Consider the following 21,910-nt stretch of genomic DNA (forward strand, 5'->3'; position numbering starts at 1 on the left):
TACATAGCCTCTTCACTCAGATTATCTAAAGTTCAATTGCGTGGTTTTGTTTCGTCACAAGCGTCTTCCTCCTTTTCTGTTGCCTGCGTAATCAGTTCTCTAACTACATTATTCAGCTCTTCACATTGTTTCTCTATGTCTTATGCTTCATCACTATCAAATTGTCTAGCCATGTATAGTATCTTACTGCCATTGTCAGTAAATTGTTGGAATGTTTTAACACTCATACTCGCTCCACAAAATCTTTTGTTAGGCATTGGCGGTTTGAAGCTCTAACTCCTCCATTACCCATTTAATGACTGTAGTGACATATGAGACTGTGATCACCTTCAGGTAGTTCATTATGTTTATGTCCTGGTCTGCATCAATAACCATGCTAATCATCTTAAAAATCATCCCGGTTGTAGGAGGCATGTATACTTTATGATGCCTTGGTTTATTGGTTGAAAGATTAAAGTTGTATTGGAAGGCTGATATTTGACACTTAATATACTAATGTTCCATGATGTATTGTAGGTAGTAGCTTGGCCAGGGCACCAGCCACCTGTTGAGATACTACTGCTAGAGAGATATTGGGTCCTTTGACTGGCCAGACAGTACTACATTGGATCCCTGTCTCTGGTGACGGCTCATTCTGTCTTTGCCTACACATATATCGAATAGTCTGTCATATTCTTTCCACATACTCCTCTGTCCTCATATACGGAACAACACTGAGATAACCAAATAAATCTTCACTCAAGGGGTTATCTACTGCACTGTAATTGTTCAGTGATTACTTTCCTCTTGGTAAGGGTAGAAGAGACTCTTTAGCTATGGTAAGCAGCTCTTCTTGGAGGAGGACACTCCAAAATCAAACCATTGTGTTCTAGTCTTGGGTAGTGCCATAGCCTCTGTACCCTGGTCTTCCACTGTCTTGGATTAGAGTTCTCTTGCTCTGGGGTACATCCGGGCATGGTGTTCTATCTTATCTGTCTTCCTCTTGTTTTTTTTAAGTTTTTATAGTTTATATATGAGAGATCTAATTTGGTGTTGTTACTGTTCTTAAAATATTTCATTTTGATTGTATTACTTCTCTTGTAATGTATTAATTTTCTTGTTTCCTTTCCATACTGGGCTATTTTTCTTTGTTGGAGCCCTTGGGGTTATAGCATTCCAACTAGGGTTGTAGCTTAGCTTATAATAATAATAATGATAATAATAATGATGACTAGGAGTTTTACATATCTAGACCAATGCCCTGATAGGTAAGTTTCCTTTCTCAAGGTTCATTTTCATATTGGGAGTGAAACATTTGTTGAACCACTGTTTAGATAGTAAAGCAGTGATCCATGCCTTGGCACTGTTACAAAGGAAACAGGAAGCCTTCTTTTATTCATGTCATATGAGGTGTGTGGGTTTTTAAATCAACACACAGCTACTCGCTTGATTATGTGACTGGCTGCATTTTACAAAGAACTATGGATCAGTTTATCCTTCATCACTTTAATCCTGGGCACATGCTTTTGCACTTTAGGGACATGTAGGTTCTATTAGGCATCTTTATCTAGAAAAGGCTGCTCTCATCACAAGTAAGACTCTCATAGAATTTTATCTGCCTTCCATGATTAGTTTTCTTAACTTTTCTTTATAAATGTTGGCTACAACCTCATTCACAAAATTTCCTATAGTCTTTATTTTTCAATATTAATCTTACCCGATGATCATGTAGCTGTCAACTCCGTTGCCCGACAGAAATCTAAGGTCGGGATACGCCAGCGATCGCTATACAGGTGGGGGTGTACACAACAGTGCCATCTGTGAGCAGGTACTCAAGTACTTCTTGTCAACAAGAACTCAATTTTTCCTCTGTCGTGCCACCGGCAAGACCTACTTGGATACGCTGTTGATTCTGGAGTTGTTTTTCACGATTTTGGTGATGTATTCGCTCTAGATTTTAGCCTTCGCTATTCAGGAAGCTTTATCATTAGCTTAGCAAGCTTTTTGATTTAATTTGGATTAATTGTTAACGAACTTTGCTAGATTTTGGAATTCCCCCTTGACTATTTCTACAAGTCAAGATGTCTGACCAGTCTCAAGCCCCTAAGTACAGGCAGTGTAGTGTTAGGGCTTGTACTAGGCGTCTTCCGAAGGCCTCCATAGATCCTCACACCGTTTGTTCCAATTGTAGGGGTAAATCCTGTCAATTGGAAGATCGATGTGCGCTGGGCTTTCGGAATTCGATTTTAACGAATTCCTTAAAAATGCACGTAGGCTAGAGAAGGATAGGATCAGGAGGAGTTCTTCTCGCTCTTTTGATTTTTCCTCTCCCCATGCCCCTCAACCTATTCCTTCCCCTGTAGTGGTGACTCCCGACCCTGCTACTAGTGCTCAGCCCTCCATGGCGGATATGATGCGTGCCATTCAGGCTCTTGGTGACAGAGTGGAGTCATTGGCTAATGACCGTAATCAGCTTTTGGCAGATGTCAAAGAGCTGAAAGCGCAAAGTGCAGTGGGAAGTGTTGTTAGTGCAAGTGAAGTGAAAAGTGTCAGTGTCAGTGTTGCGCATGAGGGTACATCTGTTCGTGCCAGTCATCCTCCCAGTCCGGGACCTCTTGCAAGCTCCCAAGCCCAGGGGAGAAGCAATGTCGAAGGACCAAAGGGTTCGGCAGGCCTTGATCAGCGTACGGATGTACCCTCAGTGGTTGCGGACGTATCTGTCAGAGATCGTCCCATCCACAAACAGACGAATGAGCCCTATCATTCCTCGTCTGTGGAAGAAGTTTCAAGGAAGAAACGATGGACCAAGGTCTCACGACCTCTCAAGCGTAAGGTCCCTTCCGAGCGAGTCCAACAGCCCAGGTGTAGCCACTGGGTCAGTTCGGACTTGCCGCAGTCTTCCGAAGACTGCACACCTCCCAAGAGAGGTAGAGTGGTTCCACAACAGGCTACTACTCCGTCTGTTGCCGCACCAACCACGGTAGACCCTAAGTGGTCCATGCTGCAGACTATGCAGTCTCAGCTTGCTGCGTTCATGCAAGAGTATCATGCTGAGAAGGTTGACACTGCACCGGTTAACCTACAACCTGCCACGGTTGTGCGCTCAGCAGATACTGCGGCTGCCTGCTCCCACACTCCACCTGTGAGAGCTCCACCACCGATGCGCAGTCCTCCCTGCCAGACGCATGTTCATGCTGCACCATCCGTTGACATGCGTGAGCTACCGCATCAGCAGTGGGAAGGTGCTGTAGAGCTGCCGTGTTTTGACACTATGCGGCATGCTCCGCAACCCATGCGGCATGCTCCGCATCCCATACGGCATGCTCCGCAACCCACGGCAGTCCCTCCCACGCACCAGCACTCGGCTTATGTTGTTGCCAGCTCGCAGACTGACCAGCAGCGGCATGATGTTGGATCCGCAGCAGCTACGCATGCACCCGTGCTGCCGGATTCAGCCGTTCAGCTTTCTGCTCCACCTTTGCCACTTCCTACTCAGCTTTCGGATGATGGAGTATCGGATGACAAAGCTGCACATTTGGATGAACCGCACTCCGACTTAGAAGGGCCCAAGTCTACGCCTCCCTCCTTAGACTTTCGTAAAGTCCTTGCCTTGTTCAGGGACTTGTATCCGGAACAGTTTGTGTCTGCAACCCCTCGCTCTCCTCCCTCCGAGTTTGCTCTGGGCATGCAGTCTGCTGCTCCTGCCTTCACCAAGCTTGTTCTCGCACGCTCATCCAAGAGAGCTTTGAGGGTTATGGGAGAGTGGTTGCAGTCCAAGAAGCAACTGGGAAAGACTGCTTTCATCTTTCCGCCTACCAAGCTTGCTTCCAAATCTAGCGTCTGGTATGCCACGGGAGAGGAACCCGGCTTGGGAGTTCCTGCCTCTGCCCAGGGCGACTTCTCAAGTCTGGTTGACTCTCCCCGCAGGCTGGCTATGAGGCGATCTAAGATTTGCTGGTCCTTTTCTGACATGGATCATCTGTTGAAGGGAGTCTTTCGTGCTTTTGAGATCTTCAACTTCCTCGATTGGTGTTTGGGAGCGTTAAGCAGAAAGACTTCCCCTTCGGATAAGGACTCTGCCATGCTTATCATGTCTAGCATGGACAAAGCCATTCGGGATGGGTCTGGTGAGCTTGCTGCTTCGTACGTGTCGGGAGTGCTTAAGAAGAGAGAACATCTTTGCTCCTTCTTGTCGTCTGGGATCACTCCTTGCCAGAAGTCGGAGTTGTTGTTTGCTCCTCTCTCCAAGTGTCTGTTTCCGGAGGAGCTGATCAAGGGGATGGCTGCCTCGCTGATCCAGAAGGATACCCATGACCTGATGGCATCTTCCGCACGTAAGGCTAAAGCTTTACCTTCCGTGCCTAGACCTTTCCGTTCTGCAGCAGTGGACACACCAGCAACTAGGTTCATCCCGCCCTTTCGTGGCAGAACCTCCAGCAGAGGAGGTACCCGTGCCGACAGTCACCGTGGCAAATCCAAGAAGGGTTCCAAGTCCGCAAAAGGCAGGATCTGACTGCCTTCCTCTCCAGACAGCAGTGGGAGCCAGGCTCAAGAACTTCTGGCAAGCTTGGGAGAGCAGAGGTGCAGACGCTCAGTCTGTGAAGTTGCTAAGGGAGGGGTACAGAATTCCGTTCTGCCGCAGTCCCCCTCTAGCAACATCTCCCATCAACCTCTCTCCCAACTACAAGGAGAAGGACAAGAGGCTAGCGTTGCAACAAGAGGTGTCGCTCTTGCTACAAAAGGGAGCGGTAGTCATAGTCCGGGACCATCAATCCCCGGGCTTCTACAACCGTCTCTTCCTGGTAGCGAAGAAGACAGGAGGTTGGAGACTGGTGCTGGACGTCAGTGCTCTCAATGCTTTTGTCACCAAGCAGACGTTCACGATGGAGACGACGAAGTCGGTCCTAGCAGCGGTCAGGAAGGAAGACTGGATGGTCTCGTTAGACCTGAAAGACGCGTACTTTCACGTCCCCATCCATCCAGACTCCCAACCTTTCCTAAGGTTCGTCTTTGGAAAGGTTGTGTACCAGTTCCAAGCCCTGTGCTTTGGCCTAAGCACGGCACCTCTTGTGTTTACCAAACTGATGAGGAATATTGCCAAATTCCTTCACTTGGCAGACATCAGAGCCTCCCTCTATTTGGACGACTGGCTTTTAAGAGCTCCGTCAAGTCGTCGCTGTCTGGAGAATCTCAGATGGACTTTGGATCTGACCAAGGAATTGGGCCTCCTGGTCAATATAGAGAAGTCCCAACTCGTCCCATCCCAGACCATTGTCTATCTAGGTATGGAGATTCAGAGTCGAGCTTTTCGGGCTTTTCCGTCGGCCCCAAGGATCAATCAAGCCCTAGAATGCATCCAGAGCATGCTGAGAAGGACCCAATGTTCAGTCAGGCAGTGGATGAGTCTAACAGGGACACTTTCATCGCTGGCCCAGTTCATCGAGTTAGGGAGACTCCACCTCCGCCCCCTTCAGTATCATCTAGCTGCTCACTGGAGAAAGGACATGACGCTAGAGACGGTCTCAGTGCCTATTTCCGAAGAGATGAGGTCTACACTGACGGGGTGGAAGAACAGCATTCTTCTCAAGGAAGGTCTACCATTGGCTGTTCAGACCCCCGACCACCGTCTCTTCTCGGACGCATCGGACACGGGCTGGGGTGCGACACTGGACGGACAGGAATGCTCGGGCACGTGGAATCAGGAGCAAAGGACACTTCACATCAACTGCAAGGAGCTTTTGGCAGTTCATCTGGCCTTGATAAACTTCAAGTCCCTCCAGCTAAGCAAGGTGGTGGAGGTGAACTCCGACAACACCACAGCCTTGGCTTACATCTCCAAGCAAGGAGGGACTCATTCGAGGAAGTTGTTCGAGATCGCAAGGGACCTCCTCATTTGGTCAAAAGATCGAAAGATTTCGCTGGTAACGAGGTTCATTCAGGGCGACATGAATGTCATGGCAGATCTCCTCAGCCGGAAGGGTCAGGTCATCCCCACAGAGTGGACCCTTCACAAGAATGTTTGCAGCAGACTATGGGCCCTGTGGGGTCAGCCCACCATAGATCTATTCGCTACCTCGATGACCAAGAGGCTCCCGATGTATTGTTCTCCGATTCCAGACCCAGCAGCAGTTCACGTGGATGCCTTTCTGCTGGATTGGTCCCATCTAGACCTGTATGCGTTCCCTCCGTTCAAGATTGTCAACAGGGTACTTCAGAAGTTCGCCTCTCACGAAGGGACACGGTTGACGTTGGTTGCTCCCCTCTGGCCCGCGAGAGAATGGTTCACCGAGGTACTGCAATGGCTAGTGGACGTTCCCAGGACTCTTCCTCTAAGAGTGGACCTTCTGCGTCAGCCTCACGTAAAGAAGGTACACCCAAGCCTCCACGCTCTTCGTCTGACTGCCTTCAGACTATCGAAAGACTCTCAAGAGCTAGAGGCTTTTCGAAGGAGGCAGCCAGAGCGATTGCCAGAGCAAGGAGGACATCCACTCTCAGAGTCTATCAGTCAAAATGGGAAGTCTTCCGAAGCTGGTGCAAGGCGAATGCAGTTTCCTCAACCAGTACCTCTGTAACACAGATAGCTGACTTCCTGTTACATCTAAGGAATGTAAGATCCCTATCAGCTCCTACGATCAAGGGTTACAGAAGCATGTTGGCAGCGGTCTTCCGCCACAGAGGCTTGGATCTTTCCACCAACAAAGATCTACAGGACCTCCTTAGGTCTTTTGAGACCTCAAAGGAACGTCGGTTGTCCACACCAGGCTGGAACCTAGACGTGGTTTTAAGGTTCCTGATGTCATCAAGATTCGAACCGCTTCAATCAGCCTCTTTTAAGGATCTCACATTAAAGACTCTTTTCCTCGTTTGCTTAGCAACAGCTAAAAGAGTCAGTGAGATCCACGCCTTCAGCAGGAACATAGGTTTTACATCTGAAACGGCTACATGTTCCTTGCAGCTCGGTTTTTTGGCTAAAAACGAGCTTCCTTCTCGTCCTTGGCCCAAGTCGTTCGAGATCCCAAGCCTGTCCAACTTGGTGGGGAACGAACTAGAGAGAGTACTTTGCCCAGTAAGAGCTCTTAAGTACTATTTAAGACGGACAAAGCCATTACGAGGACGATCAGAAGCTTTATGGTGTTCTATCAAGAAACCTGCTTTACCGATGTCTAAGAACGCAGTTTCTTACTACATCAGGCTTCTGATTAGAGAGGCACATTCTCATCTGAAGGAAGAAGACCTTGCTTTGCTGAAGGTAAGGACACATGAAGTTAGGGCTGTCGCTACTTCAGTGGCCTTCAAACAGAACCGTTCTTTGCAGAGTGTTATGGATGCAACCTATTGGAGAAGCAAGTCAGTGTTCGCATCATTTTATCTCAAAGATGTCCAGTCTCTTTACGAGAACTGCTACACCCTGGGACCATTCGTAGCAGCGAGTGCAGTAGTAGGTGAGGGCTCAGCCACTACATTCCCATAATCCCATAACCTTTTTTAATCTTTCTCTTGAAATGCTTTTTATTGTTGTTTTTTGGGTTGTACGGAAGGCTAAGAAGCCTTCCGCATCCTGGTTGATTTGGCGGGTGGTCAAATTTTTTCTTGAGAAGCGCTTAGATTAGAGGTTGTGATGAGGTCCTTTAGTATGGGTTGCAGCCCTTTATATTTCAGCACCTAGGAGTCGTTCAGCATCCTAAGAGGACAGCTAGGCTCCGTAAGGAAGACGTACTTAAAAAAGGCAGAGTAATGGTTCAAGTCGACTTCCTTACCAGGTACTTATTTATTTTATGTTTGTTATTTTGAATAACTGCTAAAATGAAATACGGGATACTTAGCTTCTAATGTTAACATGTATGCTGGTCTCCACCCACCACCCTGGGTGTGAATCAGCTACATGATCATCGGGTAAGATTAATATTGAAAAATGTTATTTTCATTAGTAAAATAAATTTTTGAATATACTTACCCGATGATCATGAATTTAAGGACCCTCCCTTCCTCCCCATAGAGAACCAGTGGACCGAGGAGAAAATTGAGTTCTTGTTGACAAGAAGTACTTGAGTACCTGCTCACAGATGGCGCTGTTGTGTACACCCCCACCTGTATAGCGATCGCTGGCGTATCCCGACCTTAGATTTCTGTCGGGCAACGGAGTTGACAGCTACATGATCATCGGGTAAGTATATTCAAAAATTTATTTTACTAATGAAAATAACATATTTTTCAAAGCATATCTCCTTTCGAACTTACCCAGTCAAATCTCACTTGCTGGAGACTTTTATTGCTTATCTGGGATGTAAAATATTGTTACTGCAAAAATATTCATAAAGGATTTAGGCTTCCTGTCCTAGTATTTGTGAATAAATTGTGGATCAAGGATGTTTCAAATATTTTAAGTGTATCATTGAACTCACTTTAGCAGTGGAAGAGAATTAGCATGCTTTTAAGTGTCTCATTCGTCTCAAAAAATGATAGATCCCTTCTTTCCTTACTTTGGGGGTAATTTAAGGAAATGACTGCTTTGTTTTCTTTTAAATCTAGAATCATTAATTCCTCTACGTGAGGAAACACTTGAATTTTTTAAAACACTTCTAAAAACATTGAGAGACTATGCATTATATACTGTGGTACACTAAGGTAGCAAAATTTCCTTTGTTCCGTGGATCAGCGGTGTCACAGTTACTTACAATACAAGATGTGGTACTCTATTTGAAACGTCCCTGCCTGGCAATCTGTTGGACTGGGGTTCGAGTCCCACTCAAGCCTGATAGTTTCTTGTAGTGTCTACAACCTCACTATCCTTTTGAGAGAGGAATGAAGCCTATAGATCTACCTGCTGAGTCATCAGCAGCCTTTGCCTGGCCCTCCTGGGTCGTAGCTTGGGTGGTAAGACTGCTTGGTTGCTGATCATATGTACAGTATATATGGTCAGTGTGTAGGTCATTGTCTTTGTCCCTTGGTCAGTGTATAGCGCATTGTCACTGTCCCTTGCCTCTGCCATTCATGAACAGCCTTTAAACCTTTAAAAACACCTGGTCAGTGGAGCTCAGCTTGCAGGTATTTTAATTATGAATAGAACAGACTTGCTGGGCTAGCGATACAGATATAGTAAATGTGAAGCCAATGCCTGAGATAGGCTGTGTGGTGAGTAACCAAGCGAAGAAATGGAGCAGGATTTTAGATTTTTGCCAAGCAGGTTTTTGACATGTGAACTTTTGCTATTAATTTTTTTTTTTTTTTTACAAATGTACCTATTTGATTAACTGTGTTTAAATAAATCTTCAAATGTCAAATATGCAGATTGGGGTGGTCTGTAATGTGTTTATTTAAAATAAAATTTTAAAAGAAATATATTTTTTATATAAAAAACTGTTTATGACAATTGCAATCAGTATTTCATTAAAATTCTAATCATGTACAAACGTGACGTATTTTGGTTCTGCATTCCAGAATTCGGGCATTGAAAAGGCTTTCCTCTTTGATGTCCTTTCCAAAATATATATAGCAACAGATTCTTCACCCGTGGACATGCAGAGTTATGAATTATGTTGTGAAATGATAGATGTTGTCATAGATATTTCTGACATTTATGGGTAAGTTGTCAAAAATCTTTTCTCATCTGTATCAATTAGTGTTCTTTGGTGTTAGCCTGTTAGATTTGTCTTTAATTTTTAATCTTGAGTTTCATGAATTTTTTTTAAGATTTTAATCTTCTGATAGCATTTGATAACAGATACCTATGATATCTATCCTCCTTGTAAGAGGCCAGTGAAAACTGAGAAGTAGCTTGCAAGGCAAAGAGCTTAATACTTGAGTAAAGAAGTCTAAATTGTAACTTAGCTGTGGGTGAACTAATATATAGGAAATGATAGCTGTGGGTGAAAGAATATATAGGAAACAATAACTGTGGGGGAAAGAAAATGTAGGAAATAATAGCTGTGTGTGAAAGAATATATAGGAAATAAGGATCTGTAAGAAAAACATAAAGTCTACCAAATGATCAAATTATATTAAGAAGAAGAAAAAACAATTTTGAACATTAAGGTCCTCTCTCTACCCCTTCTTCTTGGTGTTCATGTAGGTCTTACACTCTTCCTTGGCCCTTTGTGTTTGCTTTTTACTAAGTTTGCTAGAGCTTCCTAACCCTTGTTCCTATGTGTATTCAAACCTTTCATCTTTTGAAATAGGGGTATATCTTCAGTGCCACTAGTTTGGCATATGATTGGTAATAAGTTAGTTACTAATGACAGCAGACTTGAAGGCCTCAGGCCTGTGGCTTGTCACATAATACCCACTTTTGTCTTTGGTTGCAACCACTACAGATATACTGCTGGACTGCTGTCTCGACTGTTGAATATTTTCTTACATTGTTTGTAATGTGTTTCATTTTGGTGTTAACTCTCACTTGTAAGTAGCACACTGAAATGTGAGCATGTGGTAAGTGGATTTTGTTACTATGTTTCTGTACCTTTGTGAGGGGGTGACTATTATCAGCCCCTATCCCTTTGGAGTGTTGTTCTTGATCTTCCAATAAGGAAGACAATGAACTTGGAGTATAACTTGTCTCACTTCATGGTAGTTTCTTTGTCTTGGTAGTTAGTTACCCAATTTAGTCTGATTGTAGCCCATACCTGGATTCCTAATACTGGAAATTATTTGTCTGACAGACATTTCTGGCACTGATGATGATTCCTGGATGGTGATCCCTGTGTTGTCGAGTGTCAGTGAGTGTTCCAGTGCTCTCCTTCAGACAAAACCCCAGTTTAGTGTTTTGTGTTGCAGTGGAGGAAGCACTTGCCCTCAAGGAAGAGTGTTAAGCCTCCTCCGTTGAGGAAGTGCATATATTATCGGTCGAACAGATCATAACTTCTCTGTGACAGCAAGGAAGAATACTTGAAAATGGGAAGTTGAGAAAGCTCACTCTCTCTTCTCCTTCTTCCTTCCCTTTGTATATTTCCTCCTTGAGAAGAAGACCAAGATAGTCACATGGGAAGGCTAATGCTATTGCAATAGGTGCATGTGTGTTCTTACTCAGAACAAATACTAGCACCATAGCGTAGCGGTAGGTGGGTCGCATGTGCTCACCTTTCCTGTTACTGTAGTAATAATAAAGGACTGTGTCTTACCTATCTGCACTGATCTGTGCTGATGCGCAGTTCACGTATCAACTGGTTCCTTCAGAGTCTGTTAGCAACTGTGAATTTAGCATGACAGCCACCACTCTTTCATTTGTAGCAGGTGAATGATCCCACATTAATTGATCCGTAGCAACATACAGAAGACTAATATGGAGCGTAACTGCTAGAGCTCTCACTCGGCAATTGTGACTTTAGGGTACAGTTGCTATAACTACTGTTCACCTTCAAGTTGCCAAGGAGTTTTGTCACTTACCGTTACCTTCGGGCACAGTCAGCAAAGTGAGACTTGATCTGACAGTGACTGCTGTTTGCGCCAGTACCAAGTGAAAAACTCTTAGGTGGTCGAGGGTGAAAAATATGCTGTCATGTTAACGAATCCTCCGCCTCTTCCCTTTCAGATTCTGACAATTCGTCTTAAAATAAAAAGTCCAGAAAGGCTAGTCATATGGAATCTTGTAGGTCTTTGTATGATCTTTCCTCTCTTTTTAGAGAAGACTTTTCACCCGAAATTTGATGCCTTGTAGGTCAGTGTACCTTTTTGTTTGTCCATTTATAGGTTCCTCCACAGCTGTACCTGTCCAAGGTGAGTGATCGCCCATACCAATGGCCTATCATCTCTGCCAATGGTCAATAGAACTGTGTAATCCTTATAACGAAAGAGTGCCTTGATGGAGTCACTCTGTTTTAACATTGAATCTCATTTCCTTGTTGAAGCCTTTTGATGGACAAGAGGATTCTCAATCTTGGGAATACCTCTTCCTCAATTTGACTCTATAAATTCCTCTTATGCTTTTTCTATGGCTTATTACTATTTCTACCTCTTTCATATTTTTTCATATGTACCACCTTGCTGTCCAATCTCTCATCCCTGTTTCACTGTAGATTTATAAGAAGAGATACCATTGCTGGGATTGGAGTTTTATATCGTAACCAGTTGTGGGAACCTTAGTGGTTTTCCCAACTACCTGATAATGTTTGGATCATAGGAGTGTCAGTATTTTTATACTGGTATGCAAGACTATTCTTATTCTGAAATTTGGCTCTCAGATTCCAGGGGCGGGCAGGTTTCATAGAGATAGGACTCTCGGCATTCTGTCCGGTTTACCTCCCACTACTATTAAAGGGAGAATGATTATATTCTTGAAATACTCTTGAGCCCCATCAAATGGGTTTGACATACACTTGAGCCACTCTAAATCATAGTGGTACCATTATTTTGGGGGTAGGGTAGGGAGTGGACATTTGGGAGTTAGCTCTCACAGGTGTCAGAAATTAATTTCGTGAAAGGATAATTGGGTCTTCTTTAGGATTTCAGACTTAACATTTTCTTGACTTTTAACTTACTTTTTCCATTTTTTAAATTCATATTATTCCCTCTCCCCCATAGAAAAATGATGAGTAAACTTTGTTCTGTGTACCCCTGGATCAAATGGTGAACCCCAGACTCCGCTGATCATATCTGCTTGTTTTTTTACATTTTAGACCCTAAGGGGCTAAAAGCATTGTTGGGAAAAACGAAAATATGAGCGTTCTATATTGCGTATGTATTTCCTGCAATATGAATTACAGTATGAAACGTAAAATAATTTAAAACTTGTCGGAAAATTTTAAAGATAAAGTTAAAACATTAATCAATAAAGAAAATTAGTAGAGCTGTTACTATTTCCAATTCTCCGAAGGCTAAACTTGCCTTCAAAACATTTAAGAATGAAGATCTTCAAGTCCATGGCTTCTATAGTTAAGTAAAGCTATACTTTACAGCCTTCAAAATGTTTCAAACTCAGAATTTGACTTAGTGCCCAAGGGCAATTATCTCATAGGGGAGGAGAAATAAATTACACCAAGAATGATTTCTGAACTACTCTGGCAAGTTGTTTCCTACAGGGAAGGGCATAACAATATGATTAGGGGCTATGAGAGTGGAGAAAAAAGGCGGTATAATTCCTCAACGTAATTTAAAGATATGGTCATGTTTTTGTGATTAAAGCTGTCAATGAAATCCAAGCAGTGATGCTTACTAATTTTGCATCCTTCTCATCTGATATTGAACAAATATTGCCACACCCGATTATTAATCAAGCAAAGGGAATATGTTGTAGAGATCTGTATGAATTCTTAGAAGAGGACATATTGAAGAGGTTTCCCCCAAATATTTATAAAGTTAAAAAGTTCAAAGGAACCAATTAAGCCATATTGCTAGTATCCACCTCAACTTCTCTGCCAGACTATATAAACATTTGTCATTTGAATTTTTTTTTTAAGAAATTACATTCTCGGCCTGTCCAATGTTATAAATGCCATGATTTTGTTTTCCTGTGAAGGAGCTCACTTCCCAAATTCATGAGTGTCCTAAATATAGACTGGCACAAATAATCTTTGATACCGCAAATAACAAATACACAACATTTGATGCAGCCAGAAAAATCTGATGGATAATAATAGTGTCCAAGGATTGACTTACTCAAGCATTTTGTCCAATCCATTTGATTTGACTTTAGTTCCAATACTTTACTGTTTGTACTTACACAGATCCTAATTTAAATAATAATGGCCAATCCACCTCCAGTGTATCAAATCACTCAAAATTATTGCACTTTCTCACCTTCTCCATTACTCCTAAAAAGTTCAACTATACTCACATGTCTCAATAGTGTAAATAAAAAGGCTAAAAATACATGAACTCCAATTCCTGTACAGAACAGGTTTGACACACTAGCCACTTCCAATAACTCCAAGGATACAAAGGATCCATGTGAGGTAGAGATGATTGATCATGTACCCATTGAATCTAAATCTGAGAGGAAAGAACAGGTATTAGAAAGTGGAACCCCTCCTAAAATGAAAAAAAAAAGCAAATAATGAAGAATGTGTGAGTGAACTGATAAGAGATTTCTTCTAAATTTACTATATAGGTATATTCGGTGGCTAATGTAGCCAGTTGAACTGATGCCCGAAGGGAAGAATGCCTCAACGTCCAGCTTCTAAATCTCAATCCGATGTCGATTAACCGGGCTACCAAACTTCTAGTAAAAGTTGAGGTCCATAATAACCTTTATGATAGTCAAGAAGCTGAAGGAAAGTCATTCGATTAGGTACCATTAAACAAAAAAAAATTCATCACTGGTAATTGGAATTACTGTTAAAGCAATGGTGTTACACAAGACCAAAAGAGAGAATAAAGCAGCCCACAAGATGTCATTTGGATGCAATGATTGCTTGATTTTAAAATTTCATAAAATAAAAAAAAAACATTAATATACATATTGGAAATATTACTGACAACTTTATTAAGAACAAAACTAGAAAACTAAAAATCAGTTTGGTAGATTATAAATGCACAGTGCTGTTTGTATGTGTATTGATCATGTGATAAAGAAGTGTGCAATAGACACTATTCATCTTGCAAAATATATAGAAAAGTTTAACCAAAATGAAATCAATAATCAGGAAGCAAATCATAATACAAGAAAACATCAGGAAATTACATCTTAAGAACTAAAGCCTCATCTGGAAAGAATGGTAATTCTAGGACAGTTAAAAAAAACCCAACTACAGCAAAATTACCAGAATGGACATTAAACAGTGGAAATCCATCTTCATTGCCTTAATGTTCAGTCCTTAGATAATTCAATGGAATATTGATAGTCTTAAAACTTGTTTGCATCTTGGCAAAATTCAGAGGCTATTAAAAAATAGAAACCTATTGCAATATGCTTACAGTATACTAACGGTAGATTTTCTTCAATCGTTAACTACAATCTAGCATGTTGCTCAGTCCCTTTGCTATTGCATTAGGAACTGCGATTTATATTCATAATAAAGTAACTTATGATGCTGAGAAGTTTAACACGTCATAATCCCAAATAGCTGCAATGAAAGTAAATCTGAATAATAACTTTTAATATTTGTAATATACCGTATACAATCAACCCTCTTCTAACCATAATTTGCAAAATCTAATCAAAGAACTCTCAGATAAGCAAGATCATGTCCTATTAATTGGAGACTAAAATGCACAAAATCTCCTTAGGATACTAATTATGTTAAGTGTAGATACAAGTGGTTCTAAGATTGAACAACTAGTGTATGATGATAACCTCTTTATATTAAACGAGAAAGATACCAGCACTTATTATTCAAAAACTCGTGGAACATATTCCTTAATAGACTTAACTCTTTGTTCCAACAATGTAGTGGGTAGATTTGAATGGAATATGCTAGGCGACTTTTATAGCAGTGGCTATTTTCCTGTTTGTTCCAACACAACTATAAACCCTCTCCTATTTATAAGGGTACACTTTCAGCGAAGCTAAAAGATGAGTCATGATAATTTTAGTGAGGGATAGCCACCTCAACCTCTAGTTAGCGGGTGGAGGTGGGGGGTAGCCGGCTACCCCACTCACTCACACCTGGGCTGAGCAACCACTTTATTTTCTGGCTTGGTAGAGCATGGTTATATTGCCACTCTCCCCTACAAAGACTTGCCATTTTATTGTTTAACAGTTGATTCTGTTTTTCTTATTCGTTTTGCATATATGAAAACATACTCGTATGTTTTTATATATATCTAACTTTTTATTACAGTTGTTGTTTGTGTAACAGCGTATTACGGACTCGGTCTCCGCTGCAAGGGAGTCGTCATTGTGTTTAATACTATTCCTCTCTTACTATGCCGCTCTCCCTCTTACGTGGATGGCTGGCAGATCCTCGGCGGGGGTACACCTTTCCTGTTCCCAGGTTAGGTGGTGTTCACGATTGATTTCTTCAGTACTCAAGTTGAAGTTAATAATTGCATGTAATTTAACTTTTTCAGCTCTCGGCTCATCTCTCTTCCTTGTTGGCGATGGGCCAACAGCCTTTCTAAGCTCCCGGAGGGAGTGCTTAGTCTTACCTTGTCCGCTCTCTCGGGGAACTCTCTTCCAACCGAGGGTTGAGTTTTCATCTGAGTAATCTATTTTGCAGTGGATCAATGTGTTGTAATTTGTCATAACTTCTATATTAAATCAGCTGACGTAGAAAGCAGATCCGTTCTTTCCTGTGGAATCGGCTGGTCCTGTCACAATTCTGCACTATTTGTGGCCCCTCGTGAGCAGCTTGTTGGTTACGACCTTTTCATTACGGGATGAGGTCCCTGCTGATGGTGGTTCAATCTCTCACTTTTTGGCTATCCGTCGTTCCTCATGCTCAGGCGTGGGAATGATGGCAGTGGCATACTGGGTTCCTTTGGGTGTTCCATTTGGTGCGATCCTTATGAGGTAAAGCCAGAAACTAGTCTTGGCTACGTTTCTCAGGTAGCGCTCTCAATGCCTACCTTCAACTTGAACAAGGTATGTTGACGTAAAGCAGAGCGCGTTGCCAGAAGGTTTGCCTCCAGGGGTTGGAGAACTTTCCCTTCCAAGGGAGAGTCCAAGGCAAGGTCCTCCTTTGGGAGAACACTCTTGTCCACGAGAGAAATTGATCCGTGAAGAGGGTGTTTCGTACGCCTACGCTTTTTCCCATAGGGGTGGGGAAAGCATAGTCCTAGGCGATGTCCTCCTTTGGCAGAACATTCCTCTCGTTCGTGAGAGAAAACTTGTGATCAGCTTTTTGTGACAGAGCAGACTCCCTCTTTAAAGAATCCTGTTAGACATTCCCCTTTCGGGGTCCCTCGGTAGGAGGAATTTCTGACCCCTCCTCTCCCTGGGATTCTCCTCCCCCTGTGGTAGGAGATGCCCTTTTGAACCTTCGGGTTCTCATCTTGTGGTTCCTCTGAGTTCTCGTGTCAGGGTGGGGGCAGGTGTTGCTTCCTGTCGGTCTGACTTTGGTCTCTCGTGGCCGACGCTGAACACGTTGCTTCTCCTCCAGGAACGGTAGTACAGTAGAGCTAAGTTCTAGGCATGTTCCTCCTCTGTGGGAACATCTCTTGTTTGCAAGAGAGAGTTTCTTGTGGTCAGCAGTCTCCTTACACCTATACATCTCCCCCAAGGGCGGAGCCAGAGGTTAGTTCTAGGCAATGTTCTCCTTCGGGAGAACAGACCTCTCCTCAGGGAGAGGAAGCTTCCGAGCTTCTTGGGCTAACCCTCGGGTGGTTTATGCTGGACATTGTCCTTCGGGGTTTCGTTGGGTGGAGGAGTTTCTGACCCCTCTTCACCCCAAGCGTGCTCCTCCCCCAGCGGTGAGGAAATGACTTTTTGAACCCTTGGGTTCAAGTCACGATGTCCCTTTTGGGTCTTGTGACAGTCTCGCATTGGGCTTGCTCGATCCAGAGCCATGGGGCTTCCGTTGTGGTGAGCCTTTAGGCTTTTGCAATGCAGGACCTTTGGGTCCTTGTCTTGCTAAGTCTTTGGGCTTGCAGGGCACTGAACCTCTGGGTTCTGGTTACGCTGAGGCTTCTGGTTCTTGCAGCCCGGGACTTTCGGATCCTAGTCACGCTGAGCATTTGGATTCATGTGGCCCGGAACCTTCGGGTTTCCGTTGCGTTGAGCCTTTGGGCTCTCGAAACCCTGGTTATGGGTTCTTGTGGCCCTGAACTTTCGGGTTCCAGTTGCACCGAGTCTTCGGGCTCTCGCAACCTCGGTTATACGGAGCCTTCGGGTTCTTGTGACCTGCTTCACGCTGAGGCTTCGTGCTCTCTTGTAGCGTGTCACGCTTAGCCTTCGGGTTCTCGTTACGCGTGTCTCGCTAACCCTTTGGGCTCTCATGACTGGCATTACGCTGACCCCCTTGGCTCTTGTAACCCTTGTTATTTCAAGCCTTATGACTCGCTTAAGATGGAGTTTCCCAACTCTCGTCACGTTGAGCCTTCATGCTCTCGTTTTGTCTGTTACGCTTGATCCCTTTGCTCTCGTAACTCTCTTGGACCTTCAGGTCTGACAATGTCCTCGGCCAATTTTCGAGTTTCCATGACATAGAACCCCTGGGTTCTTGTTGCTCTAAATCTCACGGTTCGCTCGAGCCAGAGTTTTCACTGAAAGCTCTATGGTTGCACCCCCCCACATGTTTGGTCGTTCAGGCTATGCACATTCCTATGCTGCGTCGCATGGCAGAACAGCTTCGTGTGACGTAACAGTGTTGCGCGAGTTGTAACGTCACTCTACACTCCCAGCTGGTCGCTATGCATCAGCTAGGCTGGTCTCGCCAGCTCCATGCCTTTCGTCTTCGGACGAACCCCCATCACCTTCCCTCTACCCCTCCCACTAACTAGCAGTTGGGGTAACAGTCGGCTTGTGATCTTATCGTCTCTGAGAAGCCCTCATTCTCTGCGAGATCAGTGTCAATCTCGCTACCGCTCGGACGGAAGCTGAGCAGAAAAATTTTTTAGATTCCAGTTCAATTCCTTCTGGCAGGTCTTTGCTTGCAGTAGACAGTTTTTTTTTCTCGCTAGCGAGAAAGCGTTCGACTGCTACCCAATACAAGAAAGTGTTCGATGGTAACCCCATACTAACCTGCCCAGTATATGTTTAGGAAACCCTCACAAATGAGACTACACCCTTCGACAGGCATTTGTTAAAACTCATTAAAAGGGTGTAAGAACCTCTGGAGCCCATGCACTCTCTCCAAGATAAAACCTTACGAATAAAGCCACAAACACGGTTTCTACTGATTGTTTGAATCAGCTGCATGTTGTCATTGTGCCCCTGAGCACAACGAATTCTCATTTAACACAATAGGCTTGTGAGACATTTTTATTTTTTTTACCCTTACAGGGTTATTGTCATAAGCCTTTAGTCCCAAGGGAGCAGTGTTAGCTTATGTTTATGGACGATAGCAACAAATGTTGTCAACTTCTCATTACGCTTATGAACGTTACAAGCCCTGCACACAACGGGTCCAGATAACTTTGAGTATATGAATGTTGGCAAGCCTCCTCTACAAGGAGGGCTGGCAAACCAAAAGAGAAATGATTGCTATAATAACTGTATGTTTTGTTTTTGGGTGTATGCGGTCACATCTTAAAAAAATACTACAGCTAGTCGATGATCAAAAATTCCTTTGGCAATAATGTCACAAATCGTTGCACATACATTATTTTCTCAACCGGGCTCAAATTCATTTTCAAACGTTTACCCGGAGGTAAAGAATACGTATTCGCTACCCGAGACGGGCAGGTACAGATGCGTGCAAGCGATTTTTCTGCCGACAAGCAATAGACCATTTTACAATTAGAACTCTGTTCTAATAAGTTGAAGTGTTGATTGCTATATCCCTTATGGAATATCAGGTAATACATAACTCTTCTACCTTCCCTTAATCAGAGATACTGCATATGCGGTCTACCTTCATATGCAGTCTACCTTCATATGCAGGTCCTTCCTTTCTTTCCGATCGAAGGTCATATTTTTTTTTTTAAATACTTGGACCGAAAACTTCTCATAAGCAAATCTGTTTCCTAGAAGGGAACATTGAATACTTATGGCAGTTTTACCGATTGGAGACAAAGAAATACAAACTTTTTTCATCTTTCATAAGAAGAAAATCTCTCTTACAAATGTTTTAAATGTTTTCCAACTGAGTTCCGGGCACGACTATCATTCGGGCTATGCCCGTATGTTCGTCCAGCTCCCTGGTCTGTGTTACTGATCCGTAGATATACTTATGCACATATTAGCCGTTCAACAATAGATTGAAGATACGTCTCAATCTTATCCTTTGGGAGTAGTTAGGTGCTTTCGGTAGTTACCGACCGGTCTGTTGTCTGAAAAGCGATCTCTAATGAAATTCGCTGTAATAACATAAGCAGTACTGGCGACCTGATTTACTGATGTGTATCATTCTTACTCGGCAAGCCCCCCACTAGATTGGTGGCAGTTGGAGGGAGGACAGGATCCCCCCTCCTTCATAGCAGAAGCATGCAATCAGTTGTATTTTTTGACATCAACACGAGATGTGTTCTTGCTACGCAAGCTCTCGACCCCTCGGGACGAACCGAGGATCATTGACTTTCACTTCAGAGCCAAGGTCACTTGTTCCACTCAAGGGAATGTGCTAGCCCTTGGGGGGAGGGGAACAACTGTCACAATCCCGGGATAATTGGTTGACCAGGTAGTCCAGTGCCTTTCCCATTTTCCAATGATTGGAGGGGGAAAATCTTACCTCATGGGTCCAAGGGTGCCTCAAGTCTAAATGGAATCGAGCGAGCAATTCCTCGGACACCAAGGCCAGAAGAATTAACGGACCTCAGATGGTGGGTGGGAAACGAGAACCTCCGCAAAGAGGTCATTCTTCTTGTCCCAACCTCCCTCTGCAACTAATGCTCTTTTCGTATGCACAGAAGATGGGGGCCCCATATGCCGCACCAAACCATCTCCATCCTTTGGTCCGAATCAGAAAGGTACCAACTTTAAATCTCTTGGAGAACCATATAGCAGTAGAAATACTCAGATGTACAGAAGACTGTTAGGTGTCCCTCTCCACTTGCATCATTCCTGGCAATAGGAATTTGCTTGCAGACAATCTGAACAGAGTGACTTGGATAGTGGGCTCCAAGTGGTCTTTTAATCCTCTAGTAGCCAACAAAGTCCTAACTTTGGGGGTTCCCTGACTGTGGACCTGTTCGCAACTGTCCTGAACTTCAAACTCCCGATCTACTGTTTCCCAGTCCCAGATCCCCAGGCTCTTAGGCAAGACACAGTCCAACAACGGTGGGACAATGTAGACGTGTATGCTTTTCCCCCATTCTGTCTGATGAGAAAGTCCTCAACCACGTCAGGGTAAGCAAGAACTTTGACTAATAGCTCTTCTATGGCATTACGCAGATGATGGACAAGTAGCAGAGGGTTGAGGCCTGAGGTTACCTGTGTTAATCAGGGGTGAAGGAGTAGAATAACTGGCTTCCTTCTTCCTTCACCTTCTCCCCCTTTTTGGAATCAGCTCCGTGGTACTCAGCACAACTAACCTTACTTCTCTGCAGGCAAGATCCATTTCCCTTGTGTAACCTAAGTATAGAATTAATACTTGTTACATCCCCAATACCCCTGCAAGATCCTGTTTACTAAGACTAGCCACATTGCCTAGTATCACAAACCCATAGCTTCTGCAGGCTGCTAATTGTGCATAGAACAAGATTTTAAAGAGGGCACAGTTCCTACTACCTCTGGTTGCATATCAGAGGAGTGAGAACCTTGGATCAAATGCCAATGCCAGTTGGTGAGAACTTCCTCCTTCCTAAGAGGTAAGTCACCCCTATAAATAGTGGAGGGTTTGTATTTGTGTTGGAACAAATGACATATTTGTAAGTAATTTGTATTTTTCTTAACATATAAACGGAGCTATTTATACAATTTGGCCCGCCAACAATGTCCCACAAGAAGTCTTGCCAAAAAGCAAGACTGTGTGAGCGAGCGGAGTAGCCAGCTACCCTCAACTCCCACCCGCTAACTAGCGGTTTAGGTGGTTATTCCTCGCTAAAATTATCATGGCTTGTCTTTCAGCTTCACTGATAGTGTACCCTATAAATAGCTCCCGGTTTGTATGTTAGGAAAAATACAAATTACTTAACAATTTGTCATATTAGTAACCATGTTGGGATGTACAACAGGTCCTCCCGCAAAGTGTTGTAATACAAATAAAGCTGACTTGGATAACTTCAAATTTTATACAAGTCAAGTGCCTCCATTCAATTATTCATAAGATTATGATGAAACAAATGGATTGTTTGTGGACTTCATCACACAAGCACCTAACAAATCTATGCATCTTAACTGGTGCCTGACTAATGAAACACTCGTTCCTTTGATGGCTGGATACACGGGCCCAACTAATAAGGGAAAAGTAGTCAATTGATAGAAAATTTAAAAGTTAATTAAAACATTTAAGAATTTGAGTAT

At 43.4% G+C, this 21,910-nt stretch overlaps 1 protein-coding gene across 2 annotated transcripts in view; it reads left to right on the forward strand.

Moving 5' to 3' along the window:
• Window positions 1-21,910, forward strand: part of RagC-D (Ras-related GTP binding C/D) — a 207,490-nt gene that overhangs the window by 139,434 nt on the left and 46,146 nt on the right. For both annotated transcript variants that reach the window (XM_068351078.1, XM_068351079.1), the window contains exon 6: window positions 9,418-9,560. In XM_068351078.1, the coding sequence (XP_068207179.1) occupies window positions 9,418-9,560 (143 nt within the window). The remainder of the gene's footprint in view (window positions 1-9,417; window positions 9,561-21,910) is intronic.

Source organism: Palaemon carinicauda, chromosome 27, assembly GCF_036898095.1.
Source record: "Palaemon carinicauda isolate YSFRI2023 chromosome 27, ASM3689809v2, whole genome shotgun sequence".
Taxonomy (NCBI): Eukaryota; Metazoa; Arthropoda; class Malacostraca; order Decapoda; family Palaemonidae; genus Palaemon; species Palaemon carinicauda.